General features: G+C 43.1%; 1 protein-coding gene across 1 annotated transcript in view; it reads left to right on the top strand.

Annotated features, from left to right (window-relative positions):
* SH3GLB1 (SH3 domain containing GRB2 like, endophilin B1) overlaps positions 1 to 25,405 on the top strand; it is a gene marked incomplete in the record, with an annotated part of 1,384,102 nt that overhangs the window by 254,187 nt on the left and 1,104,510 nt on the right. Inside the window, 1 exon segment of the mRNA XM_044085714.1 lies at positions 1,885 to 2,026. Within this exon segment, the coding sequence (XP_043941649.1) occupies positions 1,885 to 2,026 (142 nt within the window).

The raw sequence follows: 25,405 nt of genomic DNA, 5'->3' as shown, positions 1-25,405 counted from the left end.
TAATAAACGTACATTGTAAAAGTGGCTTGCCACTTAACTGTTCTCTTACGACAACTGCTGCAAAACATTCATTGAGTAAAGTCAAATTCCATTAGGGTAGTGGGCATTTGCCAGCTGGAATTTAACCATGTGTATTTTAGAAACGTTGTAGCTTGAGATGTATATAAATCTGTCCACTCATTTCTCAAGTCACTTGGTTAAATGCACTTTCTAGAAGAGAAGAAATGGATTTGGAGAGACCATATAATTATCTGTTCATTGTCCTACATACAGTGAAAATTGAAAACAGCTTGGGATTCCCAACTTATGTTTTACTGTTGTAATTCTTCTATCTGAAGCAAGATAATATTCATGTGATCCATACCATAGACATCTGATCATAGGTGTGGATTGCCACAATATACAGATCGTCTGTCCTTTTTTTTTTGTCCTGTAATCTTTCCTAAATCTGTGCATTTTGAATCTGCTGGTAATATTTACTGTTTGGTGGTTGGCTGTATAGCATTGTTAACCATTACATTTTTTATTTAGTTAGCTCATTTGGAAACAATGGTGAAAATGGTGTTTTGAACTGACAGCTTTACATAAGGCATGTCTTAGTGATGTGGTTATGTTCTTCAATTGCATATAGGATGCTCAGTTATGCCATCTGCTAACTGGAATGATGGTATAAAAAGGCTAGGAAAGTGCAAGAAGGCATTGTAGTCAAGTCAGCTTTGTTTTTATTGTTTAAAAATGTTAATAGAGATGATATTTTCACTTTTTGTGAGTTAAGGGATTATGGTAATGAGAATGTCACTGGTGTAGTTTGGAAAACAATTTATGGAAGTAATGCTTTTATGGTAAGTTCTTTTAAGTTTTTCTTATGAGTAGGATGTAAGTGAAGAACATCTTGCTGGTGTAATATCTTGTGCATTTTTTCTAGAAAATGCATGTTTTAATTTGTTTAGTTTCTGTTTGTTAAAGTAAATATGATGAAGAATGTACTGAATCCCAATGCTTGCATATTTTAACTTCATTATTTGCATTGCCTGATTCTGTGATTTTTTTTCCACAGGCATAGGAAGATGTACTTGCTTGTGTCTCTCTCTTTCATAGTAACCATTGCTGAGGTTTAATATTTTCTGATATAGCTGTTAATAACTTGCTGATCTTGTGGAACTGAGCATTGTGATCCTCCAATGAGGCAGTGCATAGAACAGTGCTTTTCCACATTTGAAAATGTAGATAATTGCTAGAGGACAGAAAGAGAAGCTTGAGGCTTTTTTTTCTGTCATTTTCTGATTGGGGGGGTTAACTGATATATTTTCAGGAAGTTACCAGAAGTAATGATTTGTTATGCATGGCTGTTACTTGCACATCCATCACATACAGTGGACAAACCATGGGCAGTAATGCACCATTTTATCACAGTTTATTATTGGTAGCTTGGAAACTGGGTGTTGACACTCGATACATGATGGATCTGTACATTTCCACCTTATGGGGAATCAGTCTGTGGGGAGAAAGGGTTAGTTGGTGAGAATAGAAACAGAATACTTTGAGACAGGCCGTGGACAGATTTATTGGTTGTAGTGCATGGCTAAAAGTAACAGAAAAGTATTAGAAATTCTATGTGGAGTGGAAAAGATGTTTAGGAACATTGTGAAAAATGAATTTTGTCGAGAGGAAAACATTTAATTGGAATTAAGCTGTTGCATACCCATTAAAGAACTTTAAATACAGTAGCTGACAAAGTCAGTGTTGTCTAGAGCTGTTACTTTAAACTTTGTTTCTACACACGGCATGTACTTAAACTGGCTAAGCTGTCTTTTTTTTTGGAAAAGCAAGTTCTTAGAATGTAAGACTGAAGTCTATATTTACATATTTTTTCTGCCACTTCAGTTCACAGAAGAGAAACTTGGTCAGGCAGAGAAGACTGAATTAGATGCTCACTTGGAGAACCTCCTTTCCAAAGCAGAATGCACTAAACACTGGACAGAAAAAATAATGAAGCAGACAGAAGTTGTTTTGCAACCAAACCCTAGTAAGTTAACAAATTTTTTACATCCTTGTAATATTTTATCAGCCAAAAGTACTGCCAAATGTTTGTAGAGTGAAAAGTGTTCTTGAATTTAGCATTAAGATTGTTCTTCGTTACAAAAGTGCTTTAAAGATTGTGAAATTATGTTTATAATTCCTGCTGATTGAACCAGAGCATTGGTAGCAACTCAGAGATTTTGATATGTTTGGCAAGTTTTATTTTAAGACAACCTTTAAGAAAAAGTCCTTTTAAAGTGTGTTCTCAAAACGAAGATGCTGTCTGCTGAGAGGACTTGTTTTGTATCTACTTAAATCTTTGCACTTGATTAAGTAATGTATTCTGGCACCATGTTAGAAGTATGCGAGTTGTGACCCCAGTTATAATTGTTGAATTCCTGAGCAGTTTATCACTCATCCCATTTATGTCACTTCAATAGGTGTGGTATGTGATGGTTTTCAGTGAGCCTGTGATGGTATAGCAGTCTGTGTAATGATGGTCAAGTTTGTGGTTTAATCAGTAACTTTGATTTCTCAGAGTAATACTTTAATAAAGTGCTTAGAATTATCTGCTGGCTGTATGTTTATGCTATTAAAATTGCTTTATATGTGGCATATGTTTCCCCTATTAATTTGTACATTGCTTCTCAAGAAAGTTTCCTCCAGGCTTTGTTCCAAACTGGGAAACATGTTTCATATATTGCCCCTCTATGCAAAACTTGTGCATCCGATTTCTGTTGGTTTTTAAAGAGCTTTATTACTCCCCCAACAAAAATCAACTGACTGAATAAGGATGAGGATCATTTAGAGAGGAAGAGGTTAAGAGAGAATCAAAATCAGAAGTTCAGAATGTAGTTTGTAATGCTTTGTGAGGGTATGTACAGAGGGCCAAGTTGCTGCCACTAGAATACTTATAAAATCCAACCTTTTCCAAAAGGCCACATTTGAAGCCAAGGCCCTGGTACAAGTGAGTCTTCACCCTGATGTTCATCGTGCATACAGCTGCAGTCATCACACTTGGGTTATCCTGCTGTCAGGCAAGTCCTCGGTCGGCCAAATTCCAAAGTCTAGGTCCGGCGTCGGTTGTCGTCGCTTCTTCCCTGACATCAGTGCGCCAGGGGTATAAAAGAGGCAGCCGACGCCATTTTCTTCAGTCTTTCTCACCACGCTGTGCCCGAAGCAGAAGCAGTTCGCAAGTGCCGGTCGGCCAGTTCCTGAGATTTACGAACAGTATTTCAGCCGAAGTCTTCTTTAAAGCTAAGTACCCCGTTGGGGAAACTTCTTGCCTCAGACCGATGTCAGACAAAGTTAATAATTGCATTTCTTGTGGGAAGCAAATACCGCATAAGGATTTTCACTCTTTCTGTATACCTTGCTTAGGGCCAGACCACGACATTTCGGCCTGCCGTTTTTGTGCTAGGTTTAACAAGCGCACTATTAAGCGCCGGGCGGAGTTCGCCTTTCATTATTTTGGCAAAAAATTTAATTATATCATGTCGTCGGATACACAGACACCAGTTTTAGGCAAAAGACGCAAAGATAAGGACCGACATCCGAGGTCTGCAAAGAGTACTGAGACCATGCTTAGGCCGACTACCGGTTCTCCGGTTCTCAGCGAGGCGCCTACGCAGCCCCTGACTACCGATGAAACTATTTTACCGGTGACTTCAGTATCCGAGGTGACAGGTTCCTCAGTCTCCATTCCCACTGCAGATACCGACCCCACTCTTGGCGGGGAAACCGAAAATTTACTGAGGCCTGCCATTTCTGAAGGCGTCTTCAGGCCTACCACCTTCTCTATTAAATCCTTCACTAAATCTAAAGCTGCAATGAAAACTAAAAAACAGGGTCCTCAGACCTCCTCTCAAGGTCCCATGCCTAAAAAACAGATGCTTAAAATGGCTGAGGATTTGATAACTCTCATCAGGGGTTCTCAACCCCCCTCAGACAAAAGACCCAGGTTGGAGGAAGACTACCCTTCCTCAGACCAGGCTTCTATTATCTCAGACCATTCTGAGGACCAAGATTACGCCTATTCCCCTTTTGAAGATTCTGATGCTGAGGAGTCTATTCCCTCTGTCTCCCCCCCTGAGGACTACTCTTTTGGGGAAACCCTGCATACATTGAGGGAGGACTTCCACTGGGAAGGCCAAGATTGCTCAGATTCCAAGAAAAGGCTCAGGGAATTTCTACTGCTCCCCCAGCATAGGCCCCTGGCTATCCCTCCTGTTTTAGATATTTTGGATGATGTGTACGCAGAAGCCAGTTTTAATCCAGATTCTCTACCTCCAGCCCCTGTTAAACCAGACCAATATTACCGGGTTTCTGATTCTCACCAGTTCTTTTATAAAAGCCATACTGCTGACCCAGAAACAATTTCACAGGGTCCCAAGGGGATTAAGGCCTCTACTGCTAAAAACCCTTTACCTTCAGAGAGAGATTCCAGAGCATTAGAAAGGTGGGGGAAACGGTGTATACGTCAGCAACTTTAACCATGAGGGCATTAAACTGTCAATTTCGTATGTTAAAAGTACCAACAGTTTTTGTTATCTCAGCTGAAAAGCAAAATGACACAAACAGAACAACCAGATTTGAAAGAGTTGCAGGATTTGTTGCATGGAGCAGAGCAAGTGGGAAAACATACCTTGCAGTGTGGTTTTGATGATTTAGAGGCCTCATGTAGAGCTGCTGTCACAGGGTCTGTCATACGTAGACATGCTTGGCTCAAAGAGCAAACCTTACCAGATCATGTCAAAGCAAAGTTATTAGATGCACCACTTCAAAAAGATGTATTGTTCGGTGTTAAAGCTGAGGAGGTACTAAAGAAAATGGAGGAAAAAGCGAAATCTATGCAAACAGTTAAAGATTTCTTGCAGGTGCAACCTCCACACTTCAGCAGAAACTGGCCTTCAAAAAATTGGTCCTTTCCAGCCACGGACAGACCTCAAAGGGGCAGATACAGACGCCCAAGGGGTAGAGGACAACCTCAAAGATCTTACAGAGCTAGACAGTGGCAAGCACCAACCCCAAGAGGTGGAGAAGATAGACCACAGTCATTTAGAAAACAGACACAGTGACTTCCCCCCTATGCCTGCCAAACAAAGCTATAATGGCAGCACCTTTGGGCGGAAAACTAGCCTTATTTTCAAAAACTGGCACATTGTTACAAAAGACAAATGGATTGTGGATATTATAGACAGAGGCTACAGGTTCCACTTTCACACCCTTCCAAAAATGAGAGGCATGCCAAACCTGCCACAAAATCAATGGGCAGAGGCACAAAGACAAATTTCCGCTCTCATGGATATGAAAGCAATTCAAGAGGTACCTGCAAAAGAACAAGGTCAAGGTTTTTATTCAAGACTATTTCTGGTACCAAGGAAGGACAAAGATTGGAGACCCATCTTAGACCTATCTATCCTAAACACATATCTAGAGGTACCAAAATTCAAGATGCTCACATTACAGCAGCTTCTTCCCATGCTGGGCAAGGAGTCTTGGCTGGTAACATTGGGACCTCAAGGAGGCATACCTGCATGTCCCTGTCAGACAAGATTGCAGAAGATACCTCAGATTTCTTGCAGGTTCAACCCATTACCGATTCTCTGCAATGCCCTTTGGCTTATCTACTGCGCCCAGAGTGTTTACGAAATGCCTGGCATCAGTAATTGCCTTCTGCAGACAACAAGGAATACAAATCTACCCATATCTGGACGACTGCCTGATCCAAGCGGACAGCAAGGACATTCTATTTTAGTATCTGGCGTTTGTAATAAAACTGTTAAACTACCTGGGATACACAGTGAACAAAAAGAAATCAAAACTAATACCTTCTCAATAGATAATTTTCCTGGGTGCCAGCTTAAATACAACAACCCCGATGGCCTACCTCACGCCAGACAAACAAGGGCAACTGTCTCAATACTTCAACAAAATGGCAACTTTAACCAGACTAACTGCAAGGAAAGTCCTGCAGGCTTTGGGGTTCATGGCATCTTGCATCCTACTAATACCATGTGCAAAGCTGCATATGAGGAAACTACAATGGTACCTAAAAAACTTATGGTCTCAACACAGCCACAGCTTGGAAACAATTATACCACTCATTCCATGCCTTCAAAAGGAATTTTTGTGGTGGGCTCAAGCATGCCAAAGAAACACAGGTCTCCCTTTCTGTTTACATCAAGCAACTCAAATCATCACAACAGACGCCTCAGACTACGCCTGGGGAGCATACATGGCAGATCAGTGCATTCAAGGAAATGGTCCCAAAAAGAGAAGCCACCTACACATCAACCAAAAGGAGATGCTAGCCGTGCAAAATGCTCTTATGACCTTCAAAGACCTACTGCATCCAGGCCAGCTATTAATAAGGACAGACAACACCACAGTCATGTGGTACATAAACAAACAGGGGGGAATTCATTCATACCCCCTGTGCAGGCAAGCTATGACCCTGTGGAACACAGCACTGGAATTACAAATTCAACTACAGGCACAATTCCTGCCAGGGAAGGAAAACACACTGGCAGAGAACTTAAGCAGAAATATGACAGACCCACACAAATGGAAGTTGCATCCTCAAGTTTTCTCAAAGATAACTCCGGCATGGGGACAGCCAGACATAGATCTCTCTGCTACGCACAGAAATTACCAGTTGGAGAAATTCTGTTCAAGGACCTATCATCCACAGGCCTGGAAAGTGGACTCGCTCTCTTTCAATTGGACAACATTGACAGTCTATGCCTTCCCGCCTCTTCCTCTACTGACCAAAGTTCTATTAAAAACCAGAGCAGAGAGGCCACAAATGATTCTCATTGCTCCAGACTGGCCATGACAGCACTGGTATCCTCTCCTAAAGAGCCCGTCACACTCACCACCATGGATCCTACCTCTAGTTTCTCTTCTGTTGTCCCAGCACAACTACAAAACCCTTCACAGCCAGCTCAAAACCTTAAATCTAGCTGCATGGAGGATACCTTAATTTCCCAACAGACTCTCCTCTCCAAGGAGGTGCAGGATGTCATCTTGGAGGCCAGGAGACCCTCTACTAGAAAAACCTACTCCGCCAAATGGAAACGATTTTGTTCCTGGAATCAAGAAAAGGGCCAGAATCCTTGGGTAATAAATATACCTCAAATTTTACAGTACCTAGCTGAGATGTTAAACAGTGGCCTCTCCTTCTCCTCCATCAAGATACACGCTTCAGCCATTTCAGCACAATACTATACAGATCCTCCTTTATTCTCACATCCTCTATTAAGGCAGTTCCTCAGAGGGGCAAAAAATATAAAACCCCCACGGAAACCACCAGTCCCAGCTTGGGACCTCAACTTCGTATTGGAAAAGCTGACCCTGCCTCCCTTTGAGCCGGCTTCTTCAACAGAGCTACAATACTTGTCATGGAAAACGGCCTTCCTTCTGGCTATTACCTCAGCACGCAGGGTTTCAGAGCTACAGGCCCTCATGGCTGTGCAACCATTCATCATTTTCCATCAGGACAGGGTTTCCTTACGAACCAACCCTACCTTCATGCCAAAGGTAGTATCCAGTGTAGCTTTGAATCAGACTATTCATTTACCTACCTTTTATCCAAATCCACAGAACAAAGGAGAGAGGCTACTACATTCCTTGGACATTCACAGGCAACTTCGTTATTACTTGGACAGAACAAAGTCATTCAGGAAATCTGAGCATCTCTTTGTGTCCTATGCTACAGGTGCTCAAGGAAAGGCTATTTCCAAACAGACTATTTCAAAATGGATAGCCCACTGCATACGCTTTTGTTATTAATTTCTTGGAAAATCAGTGCCTGTATACATCAGATCCCACTCCACCAGGGCTACAGCTACCTCTGCAGCTTTCCTCAGGGGGGTCCCTACCAAGGACATTTTGGAAGCAGCTACTTGGAGTTCAGTGCACACTTTCTCCAAGCACTACCACCTTCCACTATACTCAAAATCTAGAGCGGGCTTTGCCACAGCAGTCCTGCAGGGCATCCTAGCCCTTCCTAATTCCGCTTAGTACCTACCACCCTTACTTAGCTTTGGGATTCTACCCAAGTGTGATGACTGCAGCTGTATGCACGATGAACATAGTACAGTTTTGTACCTGCCATAAACGTAGATGTTCGAGTGCTCATACAGCTGCAGTCCAGGTTATCCTCCCTCCATCCCCTCTTAGGACAGGGCTTATGACAAACACCTTTATCATACAACCTATTTGGGGTATTCCTTTATGGTGTAATTGCTTGCAACTACTGTTTTGATTTATCTACTTTGTATGTTTGCATAATATCATGTTTTGCCTTCCTTCTGGGGGCACCTGACATCTGGGGCAAGAAAAACTGAAGAAAATGGCGTCGGCTGCCTCTTTTATACCCCTGCCGCACTGACATCAGGGAAGAAGCGACGACAACCGATGCCGGACCTAGACTTTGGAATTCGGCCGACCGAGGACCCGCCTGACAGCAGGATAACCCAAGTGTGATGACTGCAGCTGTATGAGCACACGAACATCTACATTTATGGTAGGTACAAAACTGTATTTTTGTAAACAACTCGTTGTGGGTATATTAAAAGACAGTAGCATGAGACAATTTGGAGATAGTCTGCTGTGACACAGGTTGTCCTTTCGTCTTGCCTTCATATGAAATGAATAAATGATCAGAGTTTCTGGAAGTTGTAGTTCTGTCAAAATAATGCTCAAGTTGTCTGAGAACATCCACAGTATAGGTGATCTTTCTCATGTTTTTAGGCTCTGAAAGAAAGTGAGATGGATAGCTTGGCTCAAAAGTAAATACTGATACCACTTTAGGCATATAAGAAGTATTAATTCTTAAGGAAACTTTATCTTTGCAGAAAATGAGATATGGTTGACCAGTCATTAGAATTTGCTACTCTTATACTCTTTGTGGAAGACTGAGCTGTTGAGAATCTCAAATAAGCCTAATAGGCTGGTTCAAATAGACCTAAGAGTTATTTTTTAAAACAAAGTTAAGATCCCAATGTCAAGTCATCTATTTTACAGGAGGCTTGGTATGTAACACCCCTTTCTAAAATATTTTGACATGGGAATGCATTGAAAGGGGAGGATCCATGGGCAGACATGCTAAAATGGCTGACAAATTAACCTTGATAGAGGAGTAAGAAAGGCCAGTGGATAGTAATTCAGACAAATACTGTAGAACCAGATAAATGCTAGCCTCAAAAGGATCCTGGTTCTTGTCTTGGCACAAACTCAAAAATATTTTCTATATACTAATGTACGATTTCCTTGTAGCAGATTTTCTTCTCCCCTCTAATAACTGCTGCACATATTCAGAAAATAGGTGCCTAAACGGTATGAAGAATATCATCCAGGCAGTTAGCTGAAGATGTTCATCGTGGTACCCTGCTGCAGTCATCACACTTAGGCGGTCCCTCAGTTGGCCCGAATTCCAAAGTCTTGGTCTGGCGTCGGTTGCTGTCGCTTCTTCCCTGACATCAGAGCGCCAGGGGTATATCAGAAGCATCCGACGCCATTTTCTTCAGTCTTTCTTGCCACGCGGTGCCCGAAGCAGAAGCAGTTCGCAAGTGCCGGTCGGCCGACACCTGAAATTTTCGAATAGAGTTTCAGACCGAAGTCTTCAAAGCTAAGTACCCCATTGGGGAACCTTTTCTTGCCTCAGTCCAATGTCAGAAAAAGTTAACAATTGCATTTCTTGTGGGAAGCAAATACCTCATAAGGACTTTCATTCTTTTTGTATACCTTGCCTAGGCCCAGACCATGACGTCACTGGTTGTCGGTTTTGTGCTAGGTTCAATAAGCAAACTATAAAGCGTTGCTTTGATTTCGCACGACACTCCTTCGGTAGAAAATTTAATTACACTATGTCGTCGGAGCAACTGACTACTGGCGTGCATAAAAAATGCAAGGATAAAGACAGGCATCCTAGATCCAAGCCAGACTCCGAGGCCTCGGCTGGGCCAGTCGCCGATTCTCCGGTTTTCAGTGAGGCACCTACGCAGCCCCTGCCTACCACTGAATCGGATCCCCAGGCCGCTTCGGATCCCCCAGCAGAGAGTTCTAGGCCGACGCAGCCTTTTTCCTTAGGCCCTACCGACGACATTGCAGTAGGGGAAGCCGGTGCTGTAGAAACACCTTTGGTTTCTGAAGGTGTCTTCAGACCGACTACCCTCACCATAAAATCTTATGCTAAGCTTAAGACTCCTCTAAAGCCAAAAAAGCCTACACTTCAGTCTCCAGGTCAAGGCCCTATGGCTAAGAAACAGATGCTTAAAATGGCTGAAGATTTGATTTCTTTGATCAGGGGTTCCCAACCCCGACAAAGGCCTAGACAAGAGGAGGATTATGCCTCCTCTGATCAAGTGTCTGTTTCCTCAGGCTCCTCTGAGGAACAGGATTACTCCTTTCCCCCTTATGAAGATTCTGATGCTGAAGACTCCATTCCCTCAGCTTCTCCCCCTGAAGATTATTTGGGGAAACCTTGCACACCATGAGGGAACATTTCCACTGGGAAGGTCAGGACTACTCTGACTCAAAGAAAAGGCTCCGAGAGTTTCTTTTACTCCCCCAGCACAGGCCACTTGCTACCCCCCCAGTTTTGGACATTGTGGATGATGTCTTCTTAGAATCTAGTCTAAATCCAGATTCTGTGCCTCCTGCTCCAGCCAAACCAGATAGATACTATAGAGTGCCTGACTCACACAAATTCCTTTACAAAAGCCCTGCTGCTGATCCAGAGACCATCTCCCAGGGTCCCAAAGGGGCTAAGGCTTCTATGGCAAAAAATCCTGTACCCTCAGAAAAGGGACTCCAGAGCACTAGATAGGTGGGGGAAGAAGGTTTACATCTCAACTACTCTAGCTATGAGAGCACTAAACTGTCAATTTCACATGCTTAAATACCAGCAATTCCTAATGTCTCAAATAAAACAAAAGATGGGCACGCACCCTCAACAGTCTGAATTCAAGGAAATGCAAGATCTGTTGCATGCAGCTGAACAGGTGGGCAAACATACTTTACAATGAGGTTTTGATGCCTTGGAAGCTTCCTCTAGAGCAGCTGTTACTGGGTCTGTTATACATAGGCATGCTTGGTTAAAGGGACAATCTCTGCCTGATCATGTTAAAGCAAAGTTACTGGATGCACCCTTACAGCAGGATGTCTTATTTGGGGTTAAAGCAGAGGAGGTTTTAATGAAAATGGAGGATAAGGCAAAATCTATGCAGACGGTCAAAGATTTCTTACAGGTACAGCCCCCACGCTTCAGCAGTAATTGGCCAACAAAAAATTGGTCCTTTCCAGCTTCTGACAGACCACAGAGGGGTAAATACAGGCGCTCAAGGGGCAGAGGCCAAGCACAAATCCCTTACAAACCTCGCCAATGGGGCACTACAACACAGAAGGGAGGAGAAGACAGGTCCCAAACCACTAGAAGGCAAACACAATGACTTAAACCTCAAACTGCCAAGCAAAACTCTCTTGGCAGCTCCCTTGGGAGGAAAATTAACTTTTTTGCAGACAACTGGCGCATCGTCACAGAGGACAAATTGGTCCTTGACATTATCTCACACGGATACAGATTTCATTTCCACACCTTGCCAAGGATAAAAGGAATGCCAAACCTGCCACAAAATCAATTGGCAGAGGCTCAAAAACAAATTACAGCTCTCATGGACATGAGAGCCATTCAACTGGTACCTACACAGGAGCAAGGCCAAGGATTTTACTCAAGGCTCTTTCTAGTCCCCAGAAAGGACAATGATTGGAGACCTATTCTGGACCTTTCAATTTTGAACACCTTCTTGCAAGTGCCCAAATTCAGGATGCTAACACTACAGCAGCTTCTTCCCATGTTGGGCAAGAAAGCTTGGCTAGTAACGTTGGACCTCAAGGAGGCATACCTGCATGTCCCTATCAGACAAAGTTGCAGAAGATACCTCCGTTTCATTGCAGGTTCAACCCATTACCAATTCTCTGCACTGCCCTTTGTCTTATCTACTGCGCCCAGGGTCTTCACAAAATGCCTGGCAACAGTAATTGCATACTGCAGACAAAAAGGAATTCAAATATACCCATACCTGGACGATTGTCTCATCCAAGCAGAAAGCAAGGACATTCTCTTACAACACCTGGCTTTTGTAAAACTTCTTCTAAGTTGCCTAGGGTATACAGTAAACGAAAAGAAATCAAAACTAGTGCCCTCACAAAATATGACATTCCTGGGTGCCAGCTTGAATTCCACGGCCCAGATGGCTTATCTGATGCCAGACAAACAACTACAAACTAACTCAATACTTCAGAACAATGGCAACAAAGACCCAACTCCCTGCAAGAAAAATTCTGCAGGCTTTGGGCTTCATGGCATCTTGCATTCTACTAATACCATTTGCAAAACTGCATATGAGGAAATTACAGTGGTACCTAAAAAGCGTATGGACTCAACAGCCACAGCTTGGAAACAATGATAAATCTCATTCCCTGCCTTCAGCAGGAGTTTCTATGGTGGTCACAGGCATGTCACCTCAACAAGGGTCAGCCTTTCACCCTACCCCCAGCCAGGCAAACTATGACAACAGATGCATCGGACTATGCCTGGGGGGCACACATGGCAGGACGGTGCATTCAAGGCATATGGACAGCAGATCAAAGGAATCTGCACATCAATCAAAAAGAAATGCTAGCTGTACAAAATGCTCTGACAGCCTTCAAGGACCTCTTGCATCCAGGACAGCTTATCATAAGGACAGACAACACCACAGTAATGTGGTACATATAAAAACAAGGGGGTACACACTCCTACCCTCTATGCAGGCAAGCAATGTCCTTGTGGGACACACCACTGGCTTACCAAGTTCAATTACAAGCTCAATTCCTGCCAGGAAAAAAGAACACTTTGGCAGACGACCTAAGCAGAAACATCATGGATCCCCACGAGTGGAAACTGGATCCACAAGTATTCGCAATGATAACTCAAAAATGGGGGCTCCCAGACATAGACCTGTTTGCCAGCCCTCAAAACTATCAGCTAACAAAGTTTTGCACAAGGACTTTTCACCATCAAGCTTAGAAAGTGGATGCACTCTCATTCAGGTGGAAAATGCTAACATATATGCCTTTCCTCCACTACCCCTTCTCACAAAGGTGCTACTGAAAGTCAGGATGGAGAGACCCCGAATGATACTCATTGCCCCACAGTGGCCACGCCAGCACTGGTACCCACTGTTAAGGAATATGGCCCAGGGCCCACCATGGATTTTACCACAAATTACCCACCTGCTCACACAGCAAGGCAATCAGATTCTACACAGCCAGCTCAAAACCTTAAACTTGGCTGCATGGCAAATCACCTAAGCAACCAGCCAGCTCCTCTCTCACAAGCTGTTATGGAAGTTATTCTGGAGGCCAGGAGGTCCAGCACCAGGAAAGCCTACTCAGACAAATGGAAAAGGTTTTGCGCCTGCAACCAAGCTAAAGGCCAAAATACCCTTCAGCCTGACATACCTCAGATTCTGCAATATCTAACTGAGATGTTACACAAAGGGCTTTCTTTTACATCTATTGAAATCCACGCCTCAGCTATTTCTGCTCACTACAACACGGATCCTCCCTTATTTTCACATCCACTCCTGAGGCAGTTTCTCAGAGGGGCCGAAAACATTAGGCCTCCCAGGAGAGCGCCAACACCTACTTGGGACCTCAACTTTGTTCTGAAAAAACTCACGCTACCTCCTTTTAAGCCAGCTTTCTCAGCACATTTAAAGTTTATATCATGGAAGACTGCCCTGCTGCTAGCAATCACTTCAGCTAGAAGAGTTTCGGAGCTTCAGGCACTAGTGGCAGTAGAGCCTTTCCTCATTTTTCATCAAGACAGAGTTTCTCTACGAACTAACCCCTCCTTTGTGCCTAAGGTGGTATTCAGTGTGGCTCTAAATCAAACCAGTCATTTACCCACCTTCTTTCCAAATCCACAGAACAAAGGAGAAAGACTCCTGCATTCCTTGGACATTCACAGGCAGCTACATTACTACTTGGATAAAACTGAGGTTTTCAGAAAATCTGACCAGCTTTTTGTATCCTATGCGACAGCATCACAAGGAAAGGCTACCTCAAAACAGACAATTTCCAAATGGATAGGACATTGCATACGTTTTTGCTACACCCACCATGGAAAACCAGTTCCTGCTACCATAAGGCCCCACTCTACCAGGGCAGCAGCAACATCTACAGCCTTCCTCAGGGGGGTGCCAACCAAGGATATTCTGAAAGCTGCAACTTGGAGTTCAGTACACACCTTCACCAAACATTACCACTTACCACTTTACTCTAAGACTAGAGCTGGCTTCGCCACTGCAGTTCTGCAGGGCCTTCTGGCCACCTCTAACCCTGTTTGACTCCACCTCCCATCCTTAGCTTTGGTATTCTACCCAAGTGTGATGACTGCAGCAGGGTACCACGATGAACATAGTACAGTTTTGTACCTACCATAAATGTAGATGTTCGAGTGTATACCCTGCTGCAGTCCAGGTTACCCTCCCTCCTTCCCCTCTGGACTAGCTAAACTTATCTCTTCCACTCTTATTCTTTACTACCTCTGTGGTGTATTTGCTTGTGCCTAAGGGTTTTGTTTCATTTTTCATATAACTATATGTATACATTTATTGATATATATATATATATATATTTTTTTTTTTTGCCTACCTATTAGGAGCACCTGACATCTGAGGCAAGAAAAACTGAAGAAAATGGTGTCGGATGCCTATGATATATCCCTGGCGCTCTGACGTCAGGGAAGAAGCGACACCAACCGACGCTGAACCAAGACTTTGGAATGTGGGCCGACAGCGGGACCGCCTGACAGCAGGATAACCCAAGTGTGATGACTGCAGCAGGGTATACACTCGAACATCTACATTTATGGTAGGTACAAAACTGTACTTTGTTTCAAGTTGAGATGTGTCAAATGCCCCCTTATGTGTGAGTGGGTCAAGTCTGTGAGGAAGCTTGTAGTAATTGCCCCTTGCCATTTCCAAAAGACTGGAGAACCACTGTTGACTGGGCCAATGGAGTCACCACAGTAATCTTTGAAGAGTTGTTCTGAACTTTCAGAATGACCCTGGATAGTACTGGAAAGGGCGGAAAAGCATACAGGAGCATTGATGTCCAACGAATATCTGTTCTTCAGTGTTTACCTTTATTTAGTCGGGAGTCTGTTGTATGATGTACCAAAGTGCAAAAGTACAACAGCAAGATCTGGGAATGTCGAATTCCACTGTTGTGAATTCAAATGAGCGAATATATTGTGGATCAGGACATATGTACCCTTTTCTTCACTGTAGTGCAATCTCGGAGTTAGTATCATACCTCTCAACCTGGAAACATCAAAAATCTGGACAAGGCCCATGAAAAATAGGTACAAATCTGTACGCTGATTAACATCTAATTTGCATACATAATTATGTAACCCCACCCACTCCAGTGGAATTGTGGGATACCAACTTTCGAACGCAAATTGAAGAACAGACAACTAAAACATGGCACCAGAGTCCCCCTCAGGCCTGTTTTTAATAGTAACTCTTAAGCAAGCAGAAACTGCAGTTACCCGGCATCTACCAATCCCCATGGTTGCTGGTTAACTGATAATTTACTGTATTAATCTCAGAGTAATCTCTTTATAGTTTGTTCCAGTGAATCTTTTTACTTCTGTTCTGTATGGGTGCAGCTATATATTTTAGTTGGGTTTTTATCATTTCTCTGTTTCCTGATCTTAGAAGTGATAGGTTAGAATGGAAAATGATGTTACATTTCTGAAAACAAAATAATGAAGGTAACTTTAAAAAAACTACCATATCTTGAAGGAGACCATACAAGCTCTTCTCATGACATGTAGACCATCTCAAACCATTAACTCCGACATCCATCTTGTAGAATAGCAAGCATAGATGGGACATTTGTGATTATTTAACAGCTTTAAAATGGATAAAAAAAGCAAGCATCATGTTGTATAAGATCTTGAAATATATCAAAGCAACTCAATGCAAGAAGTAGTTTTATCTAAATGTTAAGTATGAGAGATTTAGTGAAACTGTGACGTGTGTGACGTGTGTACTTCTTTGTGACTTTTAAGACACTCATTCTTTTGAATAATTAGTTGTACAACAAGTCAGATGGTGTATAATTCAGATGCCTGGAAAGCTCCTATTACCCAATTAAGTAATTTAAAGAAACTGAGTTGACATACCTTTCAACCTCTTAGCTCAAGAGATTTGGACAAAGGCACAAATAATGGGGGGGGGGGTTGCATATAGGAATAGATTTTAAATATTGCTATTATAAACTTAGAAAGAGGATATAATAAAAGGTTTTGCATTAGCAAGCCCTTTCTGAAGGAGGGGAAACTCAAATCATTATTTAATAACTACTGTCCTAAATAATTTGCAGAAAAACACAAATTATTTGAGAAACAAAGCAAAAATATCAGGCAAAAATGTACGCGTTCTGCAAAAATCTGGGCAGTTATGAGGTAGTTGACTTTGACATGCATTTGCCATTTCTAGCTTTTGCTGTGGTCCTATGCATACAAAGTGTTTCAAATACACTACTGCCAGCAAGCTGTAGATAGTATTCCAATTTTGTTGTCAAGTCATCTCATACCTGATGAATAAAGATGCAAAACTATTTAAATGACTGCACACATAGTTTGTGTAGTCAGTGACCTCTTAATTCTCTATGATTTCCAGTTTAAGGGTATGACAAGAGTTTTAATCATACTTCATTAAAAATCACACAGTGTTTTTTATTTATTAGCTTTTATTTACTATTTATTTAGGCATCTGTTACCCAGCAAGCTGACTGGACACAAGTGTCCCTTAGCAGGGTTGGCACAGGAGTACTGTCTCCTCAGAGTCACAGAACAGGCAAATTGAGTTAGAAGGAATCAAACCTTGTGCCCTCTGTATAAAGGAAGTAGTTTGTTAACCATTCATGCTAACTACCAGCGACTTCCCCTGTACCAAGTAAAGTTTGCATCAATTATCAAATCTTAAGAGCTATTTTTACATGCTTAAATAAAGGAGCACAGAGCACAATAACAGTCAGGTGAGAGAAGGTTTGAGCTCCACTGTGATCACCCTGGTGAAGGCAGTAATTTAAAGAGCTTCCTTCATTATGCTCTGGACGCTTTCTATTCCTTTACTGTCTGATGAACACAGACGCGCACAGACACACCATTAATCCCGGCCAGTGAAACTTTGCTGCCATTACTCCTGGCGAACTGCTCTTCTGTCCATTACTCCTGGCGAACTGCTCTTCTGTTAGTCGGCCCGTTAATCCCGGCCTGGCGAACTGTTGCTGCCATTAATCCCCGCTCTAACTGCTCAGCTTCCTTGCTGCCATTAATCCCAGCTCTAACTGCTTGAATTCCCGCCGTTTCAGCCAGCCGGAAATGATGATGTGAGCTCCTTGAGCTCAATTCCGACTGGCTGGTTGCTTGGCGGAGCTGACGTCATTGCGCACGTGATGACGTCAGCTCCGACAGCGCGAAAATTTCAAAAATGCAAAGAAAAATCAGAAATGAAGGGGTGCCACTCGGGAATCGTGGCACCCCTTCATTTGGACCCCAAAAACTCGGTAAAGACTGAGTAATTGAGAACGGTTGGGAGGTCTGGTTAGTATATTAAAGTAGCAGGGGGTTTCGGTGGTGCGGGGGGACTTGACCCCCCTGCAGAACGTTGTTTGGAGACATTAGGAAATGTCTTCTCACTGTTACTTTGTGTTGCAGTTCGAAAATGGTCAAATCTGGGTTTCCAGTAAACCATTTTCGACATTTATATTCGGACACGTTTTGCAATTCATCATTTAGAGTCGCACAATAGAGCATTCGGTGATTGCACTTTCAACTAAATGGTCAACTGTTTTTCAGGCCTCCTTGCATTTAATCATGGAGCAGAATTTTGCCATCAGATACTTGTGAATACAGGCAAACCGATCTAGCTGAGGTGCTTCCCACAGCCAGACCAATTCCTGGAAGACCCCCCGCATTCACTTTCCATTCATGAGGGTTTGTTCTGGTTCTATCCAGCTTGTCTGCCCCAAAATTTTGCTCTCATGCCTGTAGACAGAGATTATGTTGAAAAGATTGTATTCAATGCTACCATGGCTATGCTTTACAAGAAATGGTTCACCATTTGTTTATATACCACATTATTGTGGTGTTGTCTGTAACCAGTTGTAAAATGCCCTGGGGAACCATAGATGATTAAGAGAGTCGAGAGCATTTGTTATTGCAAATTGTCTGTCATAAATTTGTTTGCCCCCCCCCCCCCCCAAAAAAAAAAAAAAAAAAAACTACATACTTTTGCTACCGTAGACAATCACTTCTTGACCCTTTGACTAAGATCAAGTGTGTGTTCTGTATGCAAAATTTGAGGCATCTGTAATTTAAAAAGAAATAAAACAAACAGAGATGCAAAAAAAAAAAACTACATACTTTTGCTACCGTAGACAATCACTTCTTGACCCTTTGACTAAGATCAAGTGTGTGTTCTGTATGCAAAATTTGAGGCATCTGTAATTTAAAAAAAATAAAACAAACAGAGATGCAAGGAAGAGCATCTACCCCAGTGTGAGAGTAGCATACGGCTTTCACTTTTTGATGGAAAAGCACAACAATCAATTAAAATTCGAGCATTCAGTAAGAGTTGATAGCTGTCTAAAACTTCAAAAGCAAATAGTTTTAAAACATAAAAACAAAATGAGTAGACTTGGTCACTGAAAAGAAAAACTCAGATGTGAAGTTGTTCAATCTCGCCTTCATTCTTACTGATGGGTTCGGAGCTGATCCTCTGCTCCGAGTCGGCCAGATTGCAAAGCTCGAAGTCTCTAACAGCTCGAGGCCGAAACCCTATCCCACAATGCACCTCTACCTTCCCCAGATCTAGTTTGCCACTGCAACAGATCATGTGTTTTTCTACTGCTCAGGCCGTTGTTACAGGTGTGTTCTTTTTTATAGTTTTGGACAGTTTTCGGGCGAAGAAAAAAATATTTGTATATTTAACTAAGGATAGACTATCCTTAGTTAAGGTTTTCTTTTTTGTGCTAGTTTTTTGCACTAGTTGAGCAAAAAGTTGACAGAACTTGTTTCTTTTTGATGATTAGGCCCTATTGGTGCCTTGTTAGTTCTCCCTATCCTGTTTAGCCGAAGTTAGGCTTTTAGTTTTTTTTTTTATAATTCTATAGCCGGTTAGGTTTGGTTTTTTTTGCAAAACCTAGTCTGTTTAGCCGAGTGTCTTTTGTGAGTTATTGTTAACTTAGCCGGTCAGGCTTATTTCCTTTACCAAGCTTTCTTCAACTGAGATATATTCTGATTGATATTATTGCTGACAAGAGATATTATTGCTTTTTCTTTGGGGTTGCTACTAGGTATTATTTGGCATAATGTCTGAAAAGGCTAAATCAGGGTTTAAAAAGTGCCCTAAATGCAACCAGAAGATGTCTATCACAGATGGTCATACCACCTGTGTTTACTGTTTTGGAGAGGTTCATCTCCAGGAAGTTTGTTCCATTTGTTATGGGTTCATTGCCAGGGTCTTGGCTGAGAGGAAGAGGAAGCTGGTTGAGTGTGGACTAATCAAGTCTGCCTTTCAATCAGACTTGGATACTGCTTCTCCAGGGAAACCACCAAATCCTTCGTCAAAACCATAGTCTTCTGCTTCATCTGCAAGTTCGGATCTGAAGGGCTCTTAATCTCCAAAGGTTTTGAAAAAGGTGCCTGCCTCGGTTCCACAGTCCTTGGAACAGTCAGTACAGGTAGTTGGTCGGAGCCGGTCCCCAGTTTTGGAACTGGTCTCTCCGACTTAAAGATCTCTAATTCTGGGTTCACCAGCTCCTTCTTTAGCTTCCTCTCAAGCTTCCAGACTGTCTGATTTGGACATGGGTTGTGTGGTACGGAGACTTTTACAGAATCCAGCGCTGGCTAAAATTCTGTCAGCTTGACCCAGGCAGCTTTGGAGCAGACAACATCAGCTTCTTTGATTTCTGCTCCTCCTCCGACTCGAATCGAGACATCGCAGCTGGAGGGAGCCGTTCAGTAGTTTGTGGAACTGTCGGTACCAACACTCACCTCGGACCTGTCCGTACCGACAACCCTGATGTCTTCTGCTCCAGCGGCGTACTCTGGGAGCTGACACTCTCCTGTCAGCTTTGAGGAGGGGAGTCTAACTGATGTGTCGGTTCTGACTCTTCCTCTTGGGGCCTCTGCTCAGTTGAGCTTGGCTCCCACCTCGGGCTCGGAGTCTTGGTGCGGGAGGAGTCATCAGTGTCTTCGGACCCAGTTGCTTCCTCGCACCGGAGCCTTCGATGCCATGAGGACAGCTTTGTCCCCCCCCGGAAAGACACAACCTCTGAAATTGCCACCTTCTTGGAAAGCACTGGAATCTTCTCATTCACTGCAGACCCACTGGGGACCCAGAGCCTCAGGAAGCCACATTGGGGGAACCCTCCTCTTCCGAGACCCCAGAAGTTCCCATTGAGGAGGTCCCTCTGAAGAGGTTATGTAAGAGGAGACATTTAAACTCCCCGCAGGAATCCATCACATCTGACACTGATTTGGAGGAATCAGAAGGGTTCCCCAAGTCCCCCTCTGAGGATATCTCCTTTGCGGATATCCTAGAGATCCTTAAGCAGAAGGGTGACTGGCAGGCCCTTAATCCTACTGAGGTTGAATCGGTGCTCCTGAAGGCTTTTGGGTCTCGACCCTCCACCTCTTGGGTTTCTCCGCCCTTCGATGAGTTGATGAACCTTTTATCTCTAAGGGCGTGGGAGTCTCCAGATACTATGGAGCCCGTTCCTAGAAGGCCCAACAAATACATCTCAGCGCCTCATGACAAATCTTTTTTTTCCAAACCAATACCTGTTGATGCCATGGTGGATATGGCAGCCACTAAGAAAGAGATGTCTGAGACCTCTACGTCTGTCCACCCTCCTAATAGGGAATCTAGGATTATGGACATATATGGCAAGCGCTTGTTCAGTTCTACGACCTTTGCTCTTCGTTCCTTGAACTATCTAACCCACTTCACAAGGCTACAGAAAGATCTCCTGAAGGAGCTAGGAGATGCTCTCCAGGGTGCAGTAGCCGATACAGTGGCGGACAAAGTGTAGTCTCAGCTTGCTACCCTCAATTCTGTCGTTAACTCTTCCAGACGCCTCGTATCTTATGCAGCTGATGGGATGAGAAGGGCAGCGGGCACAGGACTAGCTCTTTGGAGACATTCCTGGATGCACTTATGTTACTTTGTGGAACCTTTCAAGTCGTCCTTTGTGAATGCCCCATTTGATGGTTCTTCCCCTTTTAGACCAAAAGTTAGAGAGACCCTCACCAGATGTGAACCAGACAGAAAGACTCTATCTGCCGTAGGAGTCCATTTTTCCACCCCTACTAGACCTTGCCCTAAAGGTCAATGAGGAGGGAAAATGTGGTTCCACAAAGCCCAAGGAGCCTTTTTGAACTCACGAGGTAAAACTTCTTCCAGGGGAAGAGGAGGGGGCAATGATGGAAGACGATGCCCATGTGGCAGAGGGGGTCTACAGAACCAGGGTGACAGGGATCAGTTCCTTGGCAAGCCCTACCAGCGCTCCTGAAAGGAGGCCCGTCTGTCCTGCTCTGGAGGCAGTCAGGGGACGTTTATCTTTGTACCTAGGTGTCTGGCTCAAAATTTCAAAAGACATTCAGAGGCCATTTCATCCCCTTTTATACCCACCCCAAACCAACAAAAGGAATCTCGGATGTTCCACTCAGTCTATGGGATTTTGCCACAGTAGAGGTTCAAAAACTATTAGAAAAAGAGTCATTCAACCAGTCCCAGCAGACCAGCAAGGATCCGGAACTTACTCAAGATTCTTTTTAGTGCCAAAGAAAACAGGGGACTGGAGACCAAGTTTGGACCTTAGCAGACTCAAAAAGTATGTAGAAAAGAGAAAGTTTCGGATGGTCATGCTTCAGTCTATACTACCGTTCCTAGGGAAAGACAGTTGGATGTGCTCAATAGATCTTCAGGATACGTACTACCATATCAAAATGGTCAGGCCATCCAGGGATCACCTGCATTTCAGGCTGGGAGCCATTCATTTCCAGTTTCGGGCCCTGTCTTTTGGTCTCACTATAGCCCCCAGAGTGTTCAAATGTATGGCAGTGGTCATGGCTCACTTGAGACATCAAGGAATCTGTGTGTTTCCATATTTGGGCAACTGGCTCCTCATGGCACCCACCAGGCATCAGCTTATTCGGGCAAGGGACACACTACCTTAGATCTGTGTTTTCAACTGGGCATCACGATAAATTCAGAAAAGTCTGCTTTATTGCTGTCGCAGCATACAGTGTTTATAGGAGCAGACTTAGACACAGTTAACATGTCTTTAAAACTTTCTTCAGAAAGAGTGCTTGCCCTACAACATCAGATTGTAGATCTCCTTTCAAAACACAAAGCACCAGAATTGCAGATTCTCAAGCTGCTGGGCACCATGGCAGCAGCTATCATTGCAATACCCTGGCGAGATCTCACATGCACATTCTTCAGTGGCTACTATTCACACAGTGGACTTTTCAGGACTTGCCAATGAATCACCCAGTTCTGATAATCAACTCTTGCAAGGATGATCTTCGGTGGTGGCTAACGTCCGGATCGGTGACCATGGGACGTCACTTTGTCCTTTTGGTTCCAGTTGCGACTGTTACCACGGGCGCCTCCCTGATTGGGTGGAGGGGGGCATTATCAAGGACGGACAGCCCAAGGTACTTGGCAGGTACACAAGGCTCAATTGCACATAAACATCCTAGAGATGAGAGCAGTTCTGTTAGCTTTGCAGTCCTTTCAAGACTCTCTTTCAATGGGTACAGTTGCAATACAGTCAGACAACATGTCCGTAGTCTGGTATATAAACAAACATGGCGGAACCAGATCTTATCCCCTATTTCGAGAGGCTCTCAGAGTATGGAAATGGGCAGAGTCCACCCAGCAACGCACATCCCAGGGAAGTCCAATGTGATAGCGGACAAACTTAGCAGAGCAATTCTGTTGACTCACGAGTGGTCCCTCAAGAACGAAGTAGCGGCGATTATTTTCCGCAGATGGGGTCAGCCTTGCTGTGACCTCTGCGTCTCTGCAGCAAATACTTTGCCCTGATCCCTCAACAGGGACAGTCCCCGAGGGACGTGTTCATACACAATTAGCCCCCCGGACTCCTTTATGCATTCCCTCCATTTCCATTGATTCCCAAAGTTTTGCAGAAAGCCAGTTTTCTGGGCAGGACACTTATCTTAATAGCCCCATATTGGCCTCATCAAATCTGGGTCACCTTTCTGAAGCCTCATCTAGTGGAAGAACCTTGGATCCTGGACCCAATGCCGGATCTTCTGACCCACTCGTCTCTTCACCCTTCTCTTCAGTCCATCAACCTGACAGCTTGGCTGCTCCAATTCCCAATAGCCAGGTTCCAAAAGTTATCAAAGGAAGCTCAACATATCCTTTTGTCTTCTCATAAGTCTTCCACCAGGAAACTGTACCTCAGTAAGTGGAAAAGGTTTTCAATCTGGGCTCAGCAAATAATTTCTAGCCTCCATATCGGATATCTTAGAGTTTCTGACCAAACTGTTCAACGAAGGAGCTGCAGCAGCAACCATCCGGTTACAACTCACTGCTGTATTTAATTTCCACATAGGTGAATCAGGAAATGGTATTATGGTCCCACAAGATGGCAAAGGCTTTTTTGAAGGGTATGATGCATCCGAAACCTCCCATTAGATCACCTACTGCTCCATGGAATCTGAATTTATTCATGTCCAAGATTATTCTCCCGCCATTTGAGCCCGCTTCTTCTTGTGAGCTGAAATATCTTTCTTGGAAGACCATTTTCTTGGTGGCCATTGCATCTGCATGCAGAATTTCGGAGTTGCAAGCCCTTTCAGTTAAGCTCCCATATCTGATATTCTGCAAAGATGTGGTTTCCCTCAGGACGAACCCTTCATTTTTACCAAAAGTTTTTTCAGAATATACCCTTAATCAGGCAATTGAATTATCTGTTTTCTTTCCCAATCACACAAATCATTTGGAATATATGCTTCACAAGCTCGACGTCCATAGACAATTTCATTTCTTTTTAGACAGGACAAAAGACCTTAGAAGAACTGATCAGTTGTTTGTCTCCTCAGATTCCAAGAAAGGTGCAGCAGTATCTAAATCTACTTTATATAAATGGCTTTCTGATTGTATATCCTTTATATACCATGAGGCAGATATTTCTGTAGACAGCAAAGTGAAGGCTAATTCAACCAGAGCTGTTTCTACGTCCATAGCCTTTTTGGCCAGACTACCTATTGTCTCTTTTTGTGCAGCTGTCACATGGTCAAGGCACATACCTTCATAACTCACTACAAAGTAGAAAAGGCCTCTAGGAACAGGGCTTCATTTGGTTCTGCTGTCCTTAAACAGGTACTCCCGTGAACCACCCAAGATTGTGGTGCTGGGGATGCTACCCATCAGTAAGAATGAAGGTGAGATTGAACAACTTCACATAAAGAAGTTATGTACTTACCATAACGTTCCATATGAGTTGTTCTCTCCTTCATTCTTATGATCCCCCCCCCCCACCTACCCCCATCCAATGTCTGGAAGTTTGAGAGAAGCTCAACATTGGTTTTGGTGCTTCTGAGGAGTTTCCTCTTGCTAATTGTCCTTAGGATTTCCTTTGAAATCTGGTTTAGATTTACCACTAGTTGGCAGCAAACAAGATCTGGGGAAGGTAGCGGTGCATTGTGGGATAGGGTTTCGGCCTCGAGCTTTGCAATTTGGCCGACTTGAGCCGAGGATTGGCTTCGAACCCATCAGTAAGAATGAACTCAAGAACAACAACTCACATGGAATGTTATGGTAAGTACATAACTTTTTATATTCAGTCATAAACACTTTTTGTCCCTAAGCTGGAGATCATCTTTAAGTCTATTTTGTTTTTATGTTTTAAAACCAAGTATTCACTTTTTTGAAGTTTTTTTTTTTTCAAAACAGGTTTATTGTTTTAACATATAAGAGAAATATCATAACAATTTTATACAAGTAATTAAAAATAGGTATTATTATAATATTCAACAAAACAACTAAAGTATTTACAAAGACATCCACTACAATCAGATCAATTAATTAAACTAAAATACCATGCTATTGAAATCAAAATTTTTTTAACAAATTTTGTGAATTATCCCATACAATATAATAAGATGTTTTTTCTATTTGTTCTTGTCCTAATTGTGTTTATTTCCATATGGCACACTATATTCATAACATTTTTAAATTCATTGAACGAAGGAGGTGTATCTGAAATCCAATTTCTA

Source organism: Protopterus annectens, chromosome 10.part0 (genome assembly GCF_019279795.1).
Source record: "Protopterus annectens isolate FY-2018-M chromosome 10.part0, PAN1.0, whole genome shotgun sequence".
NCBI lineage: Eukaryota > Metazoa > Chordata > Ceratodontiformes > Protopteridae > Protopterus > Protopterus annectens.
The sequence above is the reverse complement of the archived record's forward strand: the minus strand, read 5'-3'. Positions and strand labels throughout refer to the sequence as shown.